The sequence below is a fragment of the Aquarana catesbeiana genome, linkage group LG04 (assembly GCF_042186555.1).
Source record: "Aquarana catesbeiana isolate 2022-GZ linkage group LG04, ASM4218655v1, whole genome shotgun sequence".
Classification (NCBI taxonomy): Eukaryota; Metazoa; Chordata; class Amphibia; order Anura; family Ranidae; genus Aquarana; species Aquarana catesbeiana.
This window is the reverse complement of record NC_133327.1, coordinates 18,711,278-18,727,142: the sequence shown is the minus strand read 5'-3', so window position 1 is coordinate 18,727,142 and position 15,865 is coordinate 18,711,278. Positions and strand designations below refer to the sequence as shown.

General features: G+C 41.9%; 1 protein-coding gene across 1 annotated transcript in view; it reads right to left on the bottom strand.

Annotated features, from left to right (window-relative positions):
- The window catches only part of SCARA5 (scavenger receptor class A member 5), a 430,857-nt gene that overhangs the window by 33,883 nt on the left and 381,109 nt on the right, over window positions 1-15,865 (bottom strand). Inside the window, exon 8 of the mRNA XM_073624887.1 lies at window positions 1,677-1,871. Within this exon, the coding sequence (XP_073480988.1) occupies window positions 1,677-1,871 (195 nt within the window). The remainder of the gene's footprint in view (window positions 1-1,676; window positions 1,872-15,865) is intronic.

The following is a 15,865-nucleotide window of genomic DNA, read 5'->3' as shown; positions in this document are numbered from 1 at the left end:
TAAAGACTACTGAGCAATGATCAGCTCTAAAATGTGCATCATGTACAATCTGCAGTTATATCTCAAAACAATTCTACCCCCCGTGATTTGACAATAGGCACCTTCAACCGTGTAACTTGAACTATCAACACATGTCCCAGACATCATGCCACCACTGGATTGGATTACCAAATTAGGTGAAAAAAAATGTGCATCATGTATTCAATCTGCAGTTGCATCTAACAACATCTCTACCCTTGTGATATGACAATAGACACTTTCAACCATGTAGGAAGAACTATGAACACCTGCCCCAGACATCATGCCCCTATGGGATTGGATAATGAAATTAGATTAAAAAAATCTGTATCATGTATACAATCTGCAGTTATATCTCATAAAATCTTTATCCTGGTGATTTGACAATGGATACCTTCAACCGCATAACATGAACTATCAACACCCGCCCCAGACATTATGCCACCATGGGATTGGATTATGAAATTAGAGCATGGTGGTTTCACAAACATTTACAACCCTGTAATGTTCTTAAATGAGCAGTGAAATGTCTTCAGCATTACAGAACAAGTCCAGTTGAATGTGAGTAACTACTTGAAGATTTACTATGACCAGGATAGCAAGAGAACCTTCACAGATGTCTCACAAAGAAAATTGGCTGAAAGAGTTACCAATACTCATCTTCTAACATCATCCTTTTTCTAGTCTAAAACAAGATATTTTTTCCCACGCCCAAACAATATCTTTACTTTGCTCCCATCATTTACTCATATCTAGGCAAAATTCAGAAAATTTGCAAATTTATGAGTCTAAAACAGGTTTTCCCATACTATGGCCTGTGGGTCGGATGTGGCCCTTTGCTTACCTTTATCCAGCCCGTAGCACAATTCGTTACACTGATACGAGGCACAATTCCTTCTACTAACACCAAAGATGAGGTACTATTCATCCCACTAACACTGAAGACAGGGAACTCCCACTGACACCAATTACGGGGCACTATTTCTCTCACTGACACCAGAGACAGGGAACTAGTTCTCCCACAGACACCAATTACGGGGCACTATTCCTCTCACTGACACCAGAGACAGGGAACTAGTTCTCCCACAGACACCAATTACGGGGCACTATTCCTCCCACTGACACCAGAGACAGGGAATTATGATGTCATTTTTATACTCCCACTGACCACCAAGCCTATGGCATTGTTTACTCCCACCAATGCTGGGGCATTTTCTACTCCCAATGGCCACAGTCTGGCCCCCCTAATATTTGGAGGTCAGTAAACTAGCCCCTTGTTTGGAAAGGTTTGGTAACTCCTGGTCTACAAAATCGAACTGTCTCCTGTACATTGGGACATTTAGGAAGTTTTTCTCTATCCGTTTGGCAAAATCTCATTAATGTACCCAAAGGTGGCCTGTTGGGTAATGATATTTATTCACCTGAACATTTGCATACAGATCTGCTGACAATCACACCATTTTGGGATCCAGGTCACAGAACTATATGATTTTACATAGATTTGACACCTCCATTCTGGTCATTTTAAAACAATATGGATCAACTAAATGATTGATTTGCAAATCAATTAGCTCAATGCTGCCAATGAGATTAGACGGCAGCTACTTTTCACTCCTGCCCCTCTCTGGTTTGTGCTGGATTCCAATGCAGGACCTTACCTTGTCCAAACCTGGCCGTCCTATAGACCTCTTCTGCTCCCTTGTACCCCAACATTCGGCAAACCACATCCCCATCCTTCTTATCCCAGCCGTCATCACAGACTGTTCCCCAACGCTTTTCATGATACACTTCCACCCGGCCTTCGTGAGGACCGGAGCCATTCACAAGCCGTACCACACCTTCTTCTGCTGATCCTGCAAGACAGCATGGTGACGTGTCAAACATAGAAAATTATGACACAAATGTGAAAAAATTCAAAGATTTTACAGCATGACCTGTCAAGTTTACTATACTACCATAAATGTAATTTATTGCAGTTTACCAAACTTTAGATGTGGAGGCCTCATTCATTTACTCTTTTCAGTTTTTTTTCTTTAAATTTCACCTGGTGATCCTGCCAGTAACACACGTTTTGTCTGAGTGAAAACACACACTCACTGTATTGTATCTGTAGAGGAGCACCATTGTCACCCTAGGACGGGGATACAGAACAACTCCCAGTCTTAGCTTCTTCATAATATTGGAGGGAGAGGTTCTGTACTCCTCATAGATAGCTGGCAACTACCCTGTTTCTCCGAAAATACGACCTAGCATGATAGTCGGTAATGGCTGCAATATAAGCCCTATCCCCCAAATAAGCCCTACCCTGTTTCCCCGAAAATAAGCCCTACCCTGAAAATGGGACCTACAAGGACTTTAACTAGGGCTTATATTGCAGTCATCACCGACAATCACGCTAGGTCTTATTTTTGGGGAAACAGGGTATGTAGTTCAAAATAATCATCAGAATAAGAGAACACAGAAAGGTTTCGGCACACAAGATCTACAGACACTTATTGAATAGACATAAGAAAAAAAACTTGCAATGGTATATTGAAGAAGAAGTCACACTTTGATTTTTTAATTAATGTGTTTTGTTCTAAGGGGACAACGGGGGTATAGCCTGCAATAGTGCTCCCATTAGGTCGATTCACCCTCTCTGTTTGTCCTGTTTACCATTATCGTCCAAAGTGAAAGTAAAAGAAAATCCCAAATTTTGGGCTGCCCCCAGAAAAGTAATAGAGGGGAAGTCTTCTAATAATTCTGGTGACCTGGGGGTCTGCAGGGAATTCCCTTAATTTGCAGGGATTTCCTCTCATTTCCTGTTTGACTATGGGACAGGAAGTGAAGGTAAATCTCCACAATGGGACAAAGATGGCAAAAAATATATATAACCATTCCTTACGTTATCCAAAATGAAAAAAAAACTTTTTGCCTATAGTTCTACTATAACTATAACTAACTTTGTTCCTTGGGGAACAGAACATAAAAAAAAAAATGGGAGTGATACTTCTCCTTAATATTTTGATTCACAAAGATGCTAATATAAGGACGTCTGACTGTTCTATTCTGTATAATTGTTCCAGGTTCCAGGTCAGTGACCCAGACAATATTAAAGCTAGAGGGGTCCACATAATAACCAGGCAATTGAGATTTTTTAGAGCAGCAATGGGCATACCTATATTTTCTAGCATGACAGGTACACTTTAATTATATGTGAGAAAATGAAGAATGCATAGAAAACATGGGAAGGGCTAGAAAAAGTTTAACCATTGCTTTTAAATGAGCTCATGACTAATGCCGGAGGCTCTGTACCATGTAATGGATACAGTGAACATAATTATAAGATTGCTTGTGATTCCTATTCATAAACAAATATGTGATTGGAGTGATTTGGGGCAATTTTGGCATGCAACTCACTGATTGGATAATTAAACGCTTAGTTTTTAAAAAAAAACATACTACTCTTGGGACACGGCTTACATAGCCTGAATGACAAAAAAACGAACAAAGGCCCAACAAGTTCAAGACGAAATTCACCCCTGCCCAATAATTTTACTTTCCATTTGCCACTCTGATGCTCCTTTATGCAGGATAAACATAATCACAAGCCCAACAAATCCTGTGTTGTCCTATTCTCACCCATTGCTCTTCTGCTAAATCTCCTGTCCAGGGCCGCCATCTTGAATTGAGAGTCAATTGTCTTTTCCTTGATTGCACAACTGGCCCCTTGATGACAGTCCTGTGATCCAACTCATGTGCAGATGGGTTGTGGGCGTGGAAATGTGACAATGTGATATTTTGGTTCTACAGCCTTTTTGGATGTGTGACATACTGTATATATGTATCAGGATGTTGTGGGTGGCCAATTAATGCCATCCTCGTTTAGATGAGGAATCCAGATGTGGGGAGTCAAAATACATCATCTTCTCCTAGTAAACTAGGAATCCAGAATAGAGGGCCAAAGTTGAAATAAAAAGTATTTGCTAAAGAAAAAAATATATATCTCCAATAGTGACAAAGGGAAGTTGAGGGGAGCAGAGGAGAAGAAGCTGAATTTATATGTGAATGTCTGCTTTCAGTTTTTCAGTTTTTCTCAGATTCGATATCTATGTGGATCCAGAGTAGTGGAAAATACAACTATCCCCCAAGGCCAGTTCTGTGTCACCAGAGGGTGAGTTAGGATAAACGCCCAAATGCTTCTGCTGTATAGGTGGACATCCTTCCAGATGATTGAGTTCAGGCGTTTCCAGTGAAGGGTACTATTAATTCTATAGCACACAAAGCTATTTTAGAAACCCATTTAGACTGTTTACATGGTTTTACTGGACAACATTTACCACTACATCTGATTATGAAGCCTTCTATGCCTTGGTCCTTCTCCTTAAGTCATTACCCTCAGCATGAAGACAGATTTAGGCAGGCATGAGAATTGGAGGGATGGAGGTTCCCCCCAATACCCCCCCTTTCCTAACCTACCACCCTAAACAACCCCAATTGTACCCTCTTTCTTTCCCCACCCACCAACAAGTACTGTATACCTATAAGTCTACTCAACCCATCTTTCCACCACCTAAAAATCTGAAAACCAACCCACACATTGACCACCACCCTTTCTAACATTGTTTTCAGGGGAGCTCAACTCCATGTATATGTTAAATGTACTCTGTACTGCCTATTTTGTACTATATATGTCAAAGAAGGACTTCCTCTGAAACAACAGAGGTTCCTTGTATGGTGATGTATTATACTCAATGTGGGAGTTTTGGAATAAAGAATGCATAAAAAAGACAGTGTAGTCAATAGTGCTCCATCATCTGCTCCTCTGTTTACCAATCGGCTCCATAAAGACATGGTTTGTCCAGTTTGGTGTGGATGAACTCATGTGGCCTGCACAGATCCCTGACCTCAACCCCTATACCGAAACAGTTCTTCTCATTTAACATCAGTACTTGACCTCACTAATGCCCCTTTAGTGGAATGGGCACAAATCCCCACAGACATTTTAAATAATTGAATGCTTACAACCTTGTGGTAACAGTTTGGTGAAGGATCTTTTCTGTTTCAGCATGACTGTGACCCTGTGCACAAAGTCAGCTCCATAAAGACATGGTTTGACCAGTTTGGTTTGGAGAAACTGAAGTGGTCTGCACAGAACCCTGCCCTCAACCTCCATTCCGAGCCAGGTCTTCTCATTTACCATCAGTACCTGACCTCACACGTGCTCTTTTAGCTGAACGGGTACAAATGTCCGTAAACATTGTGGTCTATCAACTTTGTGGTAACAGTTGGGGAAAAGTTATTTTCTGTTCAAGCATGACTGTACAAAGTTAACTCCAAAAAGACTTGGTTTGACCAGTTTGGTGTGCAGCATTTTGCTTGGCGGAGCCTGGAGTTGAGTTTTAATACATCTAATGACAGTATTCAGTATGTGAATACTTTTTTTTTTCACAGGCCTTTATCATTTTTTTCCCTCACCTATACATACAAAACCAAGCTGTCCAGCAAAATTGACAGTTACAGGGGTTGGACCAAACAGACAGTTTGTCTCCCTTTTTTCCAGTTCATTTTCTGGTAGGTATATATACATGGCTTCAGGCTATATTTTGTTTGTGATTGCTGTGTGAATTTTTCTATTATGATCTGGCTATAGTGCTATATTATTATGACAAGTCTTTTTGCCAACTACCTTCCTCCTGGTCTCATTTTTGCTCTGGTGCCCGCCGGGGCTGCCGCCATGCTACCTGCACACACGTTAAATGGGTGCTCTATCTATTGAGGGATACAATGTAAATGTGTTTGTATATGATTTTTGTATTATATATCTATATTTCATATGTCTTTTTTCAGTTTTTTTTCACTTCTAGTCATTACTGCTGCATTCACATGCATCCTGAGGAAGCGGACTAAGAGAAACGCGTTGACCCATGAGGAATCACGACCACATTATACATCTAATACATATTAAATATTTGGGGATGTACTCCCCAGTAGGATATGTAGTAGTCTAGTGAGTCAGCAGTTGAACTTGTTACAATGTAATGTGTGGTTTCTTGATTTTATACGGCTCTTAGCCTGATATATATTTTTTAACCCTTTGGAATAAAGTCTTATATTTTAGAAAATTCTGTGTTCCCCTTCAATGCTGGTAAAGTCCATTGTCTTTTTCTTTATGGGTGTACTTCTGGGGAAGCTCTCAAAGTGAACAGGTCCCCCTCAATGGGCGCCAGAAAATAACTCAAATTATAAACATACATGAATGGGCCTCAAACCATAAGGTGAGAGTCAAACAAGAGTTCACAATTCAACCATAAAAAACAGTCAACACTTAACTGGCAACAAACACTCCACCTTCATTAGGACTTGGAATAAAAGGATGAAGACTTTTAAGGACTCAAAACTGAACCAGAGGGATCTGTATTAACCACTCGCCGACCTACTGCAGTACATATACTGCGACGGGGCGGCTCCTACAGGCACCACAATGTACCCGTATGGCGCTGTCTGTCACTGGGTTTCAGGCATGCACCCCGCCTGCCTACTCCGCTGTGATTTGACACAGTGGGAGTATGTCAGCAGATCCATGATCCAATGATTCATTGCCGGGACCTGCTGATTGGCTATGTCAAATCACAGTCCAGAGCTCTGTGTTGACAATCAACACAGGACTCTATACAAAGGGAACAATCATGTCTAGATTTCTTTGGTTACCATAGTAACAGTTATCATAGTCACCTAGTATTCTATATTTCTTTGGTTACCATAGTAACCATAGTATTAGTTACCATAGTAACCTAGTATTCTATATTTCTTTGGTTACCATAGTAACACGTTACAACTCTAGGGAGGTTATTAGGATTTTTGTTTTTTTTGCACACTATGATTGCTTATAGCAGTGACTTTCACTGTTATAAGCAAGTATTTTTAACTGAATGAAATAGATTCATTCAGTGTGTATTGCTGTGATTGGCTGTGATTGGACACAGCTAATCACATGGTACAGATGGGCTGTGATTGGTTCTTTCTGTACCATGTGATCACTGTGACCAATCACAGAGATCAACACAATAGTACACAGTGAATGGCATAAATCGAAGCCATTAATTGTTTACAAATGTCACGTGATCTGCTGTGATTGGTCAAAGCGTTCAAATGGTACCGGCAGCGGGCTGGTTCACTGATCAGTCATCCGCTGTGTCTGGTGTACAGTGGGTGACAGATCATTCTAGAGCCTGGCCCGCCCGGCCCAGGCGAGGTGCGTTCTGGGGAGGACGTCATATAACATCCACCCAGAACAACAGGGCTCCTGTTTGGGTGTCATTTTACAATGGTAGGAAGGTAGGAAGCAGTTAAACAAACTGAAAACCAATAAATGAAAAGGGGCAGACCAGGGACAGCCAGGATTGGGAGGAAGGTCTAGATCAGGGATATGCAATCAGCAGACCTCCAGCTGTTTCAGAACTACAACTCCCATGAGGCATAGCAAGACTCTGATAGCCACAAGCATAACACCCAGAGCCAGAAGCATGATGGGACTTGTAGTTTTGCAACAGCTGGAGGTCCACTAATTGCATATCCCTGGTCTAGATGATTGTGGACAGCCTCCAGAAAATAAGACGGGTTCTACCAGACTTGCTGCAGCTTCTAATGCACAAAGCTCACAGCGTGCATCAAAATCAGAGTCGGTAATGTCAGTACAGGAATGGAGCCGGTACAACTGTGCAAGACAGAAGAGAAGGCTTTAAAAATCCTTTTTTAAAACAAGGAATTTTTGGTTTGATTGATTTTGGATGGAAGATCCGCCACGCTCCATCTCACTCACTCATTATGCATCATGGATTTTGGCTAACAATATTTGTGTACACAACCATTCACCCTCTGCAGAAGAATGATAATAGCAGCAAACAGTAAAAATCAGCCTGCAACCCAGCCTCTGTGTCCAGCTGTGCGGAGAGCTGAGCCTGTGAGTGTATAAGACTCGGCCTGCTGGGAAAAAGGACACATGGCGGCGTGCAGCTGGTGAGTGAGAGGTCGCCTCATCGACCTTTATCCCATAATGCGGAACATCTGTGAGCGCAGTTCATCGTCCAATCAGTGACTGAGTTTTCTTCCTGGTCCTCCGTTGTGTATCACTATCTGCTTTTTACACCGCTCACACAGATGTTCAGCCAAGTGCATGGGACCTGCGAGACGCACATTACCTTCAAACTAGATGATTATTCTGCTTACTGCATATTGTGTTCATAGCATGCTTCTAACCCTTCCAAGGCCAACACCACCCAAACTATTTCAGTATTGGCTGGGGTACATGTGGGGTAGTGAATGCTGAACTGCAGGCACATATAAAGGCACACACTTTTGCAGCTCTTTATTCATTAATCACTTTACCTCTTGAAGATTTTACCCCCTTCATGACCAGGGCATTTTTTGCTATTCGGCACTGCATTACTTTAACTAGTAATTGCACAGTCATGAAACACCCATTAAAGTGGTTCTAAAGTGGTTATATCTTAATGCATTCTATCCATTAAAGTAAAAAAAAAAAACTTCTGTGTGCAGCAGCCCCCCTAATACTTACCTGAGCCCAATCTCGACATCCAGTGATGTTGCATGAGAGACTCGGCTGTCCGGGACTTTCCCTCCTGATTGGCTGAGACACCCAGCGGGCGCCAGTGGTTTCAATTAAAGTCAGTGAGCCAATGAGGAGAGAGGGGGGCGAGGCTGAGCTGCAGTTCCGTTTCTGAATGGACACACAGAGCAGCGACTTGGCTCAGGTGCCCCCATAACAAGCTGCTTGCTGTGGGGGCACTCGGCAGGAGGGAGAGGCCAGGAGCACCGAAGAGGGACCCGAGAAGAGGAGGACCTGGGCTGCTCTGTGCAAAATCATTGCACAGAGCAGGTAAGTATAACAGGTTTGTTATTTTTAAGCAAACAAAATAACAAGACTTCAATATCTAAAGGGATGCAGGCCCAGCAGATTTCCTCATCTGCACACCCGACAGTTAATTATGAAACCACACCCATTAGACTCACTCAGAACAGAGGCACAGAGAAACACAGAGGGATTTCTTCAAAAGGTAGGAATCTGCAATAACATTTGTTATAATCCTGGTAATGTACATTGATCACCCAGAGGGGAATGTTTTTTTCTCGACAAAAGTGGAGTTATGTTTTAAAATTTGTATCATTTTTTTTTCACACAAACAGAGCTTTCTTTTGGTGGTATTTGATCACCACAGGGTTTTTCTTATTTTTTGCGTTATAAACGAAAAAAGACAGAAAATTTTGTAAACAACCCAATATTTTTTGTTTTCTGCTATAAAATATATTCCCCCCCCCAAAAAAAGTACCAATTACTTCATAAATTTAGGCCAAAATGTTGCTACATGTCTTTGGTAAAAAAAAAATCCAAATAAGTGTATATTTAGAGAAGCCTCCGCATACGATCACACTGAAGAAATGGCTGCACTCCAAGATCCATCAAAATTCTTATTTAATAAACGATCTTCACATGATGACACACTAACAGGTGCACTTATTCATTCATTTGGTAATGAATAAGCGCACCTGTTAGTGTGTGAAACGCGTCTACCATTTGAACTGTTTGTAACACTTATGCCCTGTACACACGAGCGGACTTTTTGATCGGACTGGTCCGACGGACCGAGTCTGGTGGACAATTCGACCCTGTGTGGGCTTCATCAGACCTGCAGCGGACTTTTTCAGTAGAAAATCTGACGGACTTTAGACTTGGAACATGTTTCAAATCTTTACATCGGAACTCCACCGGACCCAGTTCCTATCGAAAAGTCAGCTCGTCTGTATCCTAGTCCGACGGATGAAAACCGACGCTAGGGCAGCTATTGGCTACTGGCTATCAACTTCCTTATTTTAGTCCGGTCGTACGTCATCACGTACGAATCCGTCGAACTTTGGTGTGATCGTGTGTAGGCAAGTCCGTTTGTTCGGAAAGTCTGTCGGAAGTCCGCCGAAAGTCCGTCGGATAGACCGTCGGACCAGTCCGGTCGAAAAGTCCGCTCGTGTGTACGTGGCATTAGATGTTTGTTTATTAAATAAGAATTTTGATGGATCTTGGAGTGTCGGCCAATTACTATTGCATCTGTCTAAAGGCCCATACACACGATCGGACTTTTTGACAACAAACATGAAAATTATCTGTTTTAAGGCAACATCCGACCGTGTGTATGCTCCATCGGACAAACTTTTTCGGTTTTCATCGGACAAATGTTGGCTGTGCGAACAGACAAACTTGGCGGCAACAAAAGTCCGGCATCGGCAAGTCCGATCTTGTGTACACAAAACCATCGGACTTTAGTACAAAGTACAAACATGCATGCTCAGAACCAATGCAAAAGATCAGACAACAATACAGAAGTTGACCAAAGGGTGGCGCCGGAGAATTGAACGTCCTCTTTTTAAGTGTCGTCAGTACGTTGAAACGTCACTACATTCGTGTTTGTTGCCTAAAAAGTCCTACCGTGTGTATGCTTAACAAGTTCACATCCAATCCCCTTTGTACAGTAATCCACAGGAAAGTTTGTATAAAGTCCGATCGGGTGTATGAGGCTTTAGAGTGTCCTGGCCCTAACCCACTCTCCCACAATTCTGTTTAAAGCCTCGTACACACGATCGGACTTTAAACAAACTTTTCTGTGGATTTCTGTACAAAGGGCATTGGCCGTGAACTTGTTAAGTATTCACACGGCAGGACTTTTTAGGCAACAAACACGAACGTAGTGATGTTTAAACGTACTGACGACACTTCAAAAGAGGACGTTCAATTCTCCGGCGCCACCCTTTGGTCAACTTCTTTTGCATCTTTTGCATTGATTCTGAGCATGCGTGTTTGTACTTTGTACTAAAGTCTGATGGTTTTGTGTACACATGATCGGACTTGCCGACATCGGACTTTTGTTGCTGCCAAGTTTGTCTGTTCACACAGCCAACATTTGTCCGATGAAAAACGAAAAAGTTTGTCTGATGGAGCGTACACACGGTCAGATGTTGCCTTAAAACGGGTCATTTGCATGTTTGTTGTCAAAAAGTCCGATCGTGTGTATGGGCCTTAAGAGACAATACACACGATCGGACTTTCCGACAACAAAACCGTGGATTTTTGTTCGAAAGATGTAGGTTCCAACTTGTCTTGCATACACACGGTCACACAAATGATGGCAAATAATTACGAACGTGGGGACGTGGTGACATACAAGACGTACAACGAGCCGAGAAGAATGAAGTTCAATAGCCAGTGCTGCTCCTTCTGCTTGATTCCGAGCATGCGTGAAATTTTGTGCGTCGGACTTGTGTACACACGATCGAAAATTCCGACAACAAAGTTTTGTTGCCGGAAAATTTGAGAACCTGCTAGTCAACATTTGTTGGCGGAAAGTCCGCCAACAAATGTTCGATGGAGCATACACATGGTTGGACTTTCAGCCAACAAGCTCACATCCAACATTTGTTGTCGGAAAATCCGATTGTGTGTACGGGGCATTAAAGGGGTTGTAAAGGTATAAATTTTTTCACCTTAATGCATTCTATGCATTAAGGTGAAAAAACTTTTGAAAATACCGCCGCCCCCAGCCCCCCCGTTTTACTTACCTGACACCTCGAAACTCGGCCGCTCGCTCCCGACCTCCATTCAGCCGATCAGCCTGGTCGCTGATTGGCTATAGTGGATGGATTGAAAGCAGCGCAGCCATTGGCTCGCGCTGCTGTCAATCACAGCCAATGACGCGGCGTGCCGGGGGCAGGGACGAGTGATACAGCGAGCGGCTATAGCCGCCGGCTGTATCACGGGAGCGCGCCCGCAATAGCTAACCACCATGCGAGCTCTCTCTTTGTTATTTAAAAAAAAAAAAAATTACCTTTACAACCCCTTTAATCTCTTTTCTTGTATTCCAAAAAGTGTCTGGTGCCCATGTTTGCAACTTGCAATACACCCACCATGCCTACTGACCCACACTACAAGGAAGGATGTCAGCTCTCCCTGACTCTGGAGGCCACCATTAAGCCTTTGGAGGTAGGGGAAGCCGCTACATGATGGTGATAGTTTTGAACAGCGGTGGTTTTACCATAATACTGTACATTGCAACTCACTAGTCTTTAGATGTGGCTGCATTATTTTAACCTAAGTGTATTTTATGCAAGAACAACAAAATACCCATTGATCCTGCCAGAAATGCAGAGTCCTAGTAACTTCTTGTGCACTAAACTGATATCTCAACCAATGTTTGACTTCCCAGCTACCCTCTGTTAGCTCCAGAACACTTCCCTCTTATGTAATGTAGAGAAAAGCGGGAAGTGTTTGCAGTCCAAATTAGGAGAGCAGTCTAGGGTCACAACGCTTCTCCTCAAAATATGCAGTATGCAAACATACCAGTCCCAGATTTGCCAGGACAGACCCTTATCTTGGCCCTCTGTCCCACTGATGCTGTGCCCTGGGCCATGTCCTGGGATCACACATGTGCAGTAATTCAAAATGGCATTCATTGAGGGGATCAGGGCCATGAGTGGATGGTTCCTGAATATTTAGAAGTGGGTTCTGGGTAGGACCAACGTGCGTAGGACCAACAGAGTGATAGGTAAATGGTAACAAAATGGTAGGTAAGTGGTAGGACCAACAAAGTGTTTGTGATGGGCATTGCCTGTATATTTAGAGACAGGGTCTTGGCGGGACCAACCCTTAATGTGGGCATGATTTGGGCACACTCACCTGGAAAATACGTGGATGAAATGAGGACCATGGGTGGGATTAACAGTGTCCCAGGATCTAGGGCCATACATTTGGCTATTGTTATTTTTTTTTTTTTAACAATGTTTTATAACATTGAGAATTAGGAATATGGTGAGTGAACATTAGGGTAAGAAGCGTGTAACTGGCAAGATCACCACGTGAAAATAAAGGAAAAGGAGCCTGAAAAACAGGCAGCGCTAAACCTCAAAAAACTTGTGTGATAATCTTTTTAGTGAACACATTTTCAGCTGCTACCTTAAACACAAAAAATGATGTGTAAAAGTACAAAAATAATATATTTCCAAGGCAGGGCTAAAAACACCAGTAGAAATATAAATATAAAAAAACAATAAAATGAGTGAATCTAAAAATAACATATAAAACAAAATAAAAAAATCTAATAAATATAATGTCCATTTCACCATCCAAAAAAAAAATTCAAATAGAAAGTCCCATTAAGATGTTTGAATAATTAAAAAAAACACTCAGTGCTCCACTCCAAATACGAGTGCAGTGGTGCTCCAGACAGAAAAAGTGAGAAAAGTTCCTTAGTACACCCCTTTGGACAGCATGAACTCACCAGAACATAGATAGAATCACATAAACTGGATTTCTCCACTCCTCTGGACCCACCAAGCTCCACAGAACATGGGTGTAATATACTGAATTGCAGTTATTATTCCTCCAATCTAGTCTCCACTCATAGGATGGAGGGGGAAACATAGAAAGGAATTCATTGCGTAAAATTGCCAAAATTGTTTGTTACCGTATATACTCGAGTATAAGTCCAGTTTTTCAGCACATTTTTTTGTGCTGAAAGTGCCCACCTCGACTTATACTTGAGTCAAGCACTTTTCTGCAGCAAAAAATTTCATTTTCCGAACCGAATTTGGGGCCCCGTATCTCAGGACCACTTTGTGTTATGAACCCCAAATTTGGTGTGCAAACCCAGTGGAACTGGTACCACAACATATCCAAAGCTGGGGTACTAAGCACTAAGGGGCCCATGAGATACAGGGCCCCAAATTCGGTTCGGAAAATGTCATTCTCTGCTGCAGAAAAGTGCTTGACATTTTCTGAACCGACTTTGGGGCCATGTATCTCAGGGCCACTAGGAACCCCATATTTGGTGTGCAAACCCAGTGGAACTGGTACCACAACATATCCAAAGCTGGGGTTCCTAGGACCAAGTGGCCCCGACATACGGGGCCCCAAACCCGGTTCGGAAAATGTCATTCTCTGCTGCAGAAGAGTGCTTGACATTTTCTGAACCGATATTTGGGGCCCTGTATCTCGGGGAAACTTGGTGCTAGAAACCCCAGTTTGAGTGTGCACACCAAATTTGGGGTTCCTAGCACTAAGTGGCCCCGAGATACGGGGCCCCAAAGTCGGTTAACTGTGTCCATCTGCAGCAATGTCATTTCGGACCCATTTGGGTTCAGAGACCCCAAATTTTGGCTGCATCTAGGGGGCATCTAGGAACCATTAACTACCGAGTTTGAAGTTTGGGGGACCTATGGCTGCAAATGGGCACAGTGAGGCTGCAAATGGGCATTGTTGACCCTCTTTTCCACTTACAGTAGCTGTGCATTTCTCACCCTCGTCTTATACTCGGGTTACTAAGTTTTTCCCATTTTTTTGTGGTAAATTAGGGCCTTGACTTATACTCGGAACGACTTATACTCGAGTATATACGGTATTAAAAAAAAGGTAAAACATAAGAAAGGCACTCACATTGTTTGGTCCCTTGATATTGTTGGGACTAATATACACAGCTTTACAACATAAAGGAATCTTGCTGCTCTGCATGTCATCTGAACCAGCCTGTGTTCCACAGTGCACTTACAAGATCCAAGACACCCGAAAATGCTCTCATCTAACAATCAAATAAGCAAATTGAAAAACAACATGTAAAAAATAAAAAAATAAAAATCAAATAAATAAAATGTCCATTTCACCATCCATAAAAAAATTCAAGACACCCGTAAATGATCTCATAGCCGTTCGCATCGACTCCAATGCATTTTGCCAAATTGGCGACATAGTTCGAACTTCCTGATGAAGCCGATTGGGCGAAATACATTGGACTGGATCAGTGAGATCGTTTTCAGGTGTCTTGGATTTTTTTATGTGTGCTGAAATGAACATTATATTTGTTTGATTTTTTTTTGTATTACATGTTGTTTTTAGATTCACTCATTTGATTGTTGTTTATATTTTTACTGGTTTTTCTTGCGCTACCTTGGCAATATATTAATTAAAAAAAAAAAAAGAAAGAAAACCAATGCAGCCATCATCTAATGACTGCTAATCTGCAATGTATTGCATTTTTGTTTCAGGGTTAAGAGGCATCCTCATAAAAAGCAATTACAACTAAATAAAGAGGCACATAGAACTCTTTCATAAGAAGGCTTGCACAGTTATAATGTGGAATATTTACATTCTTGCACAAGCCAGTTATAACAGGCTCTCTTGCTGTTCATTGTTCACCTTCACATACAGTGCCTTGAAAAAGTATTCATACGCCTTTTTCCACATTTTGTCACTTTACAACCAAAAACATAAATGTATTTTATTGGGATTTTATGTGATAGATGAACACAAAGTGGCACATAATTGTGAAGTGGAAGGAAAATGATAAATGGTTTTCAAAATGTTTTACAAATAAATATGTGAAAAGTGTGGGGTACATTTGTATTCAGCCCCCCGGAGTCTATACTTTGTAGAACCTCCTTTCACTGCAATTACAGCTGCAAGTCTTTTTGGGGATGTCTCTACCAGCTTTGCACATCTAGAGAGTGACATTTGTTGCCCATTCTTCTTTACAAAATACAGTATCTCACAAAAGTGAGTACACCCCTCACATATTTGTAAATATTTTATTATATCTTTTCATGTGACAACACTGAAGAAATGACACTTTGCTACAATATAAAGTAGTGAGTGTACAGCTTGTATAACAGTGAAAATTTGCTGTCCCCTCAAAATAACTCAACACACAGCCATTAATGTCTAAACCGCTGCCAACAAAAGTGAGTACACCCCTGAGGGAAAATGGCCAAATTGGGCCCAAAGTGCCAATATTTTGTGTGGCCACCATTATTTTCC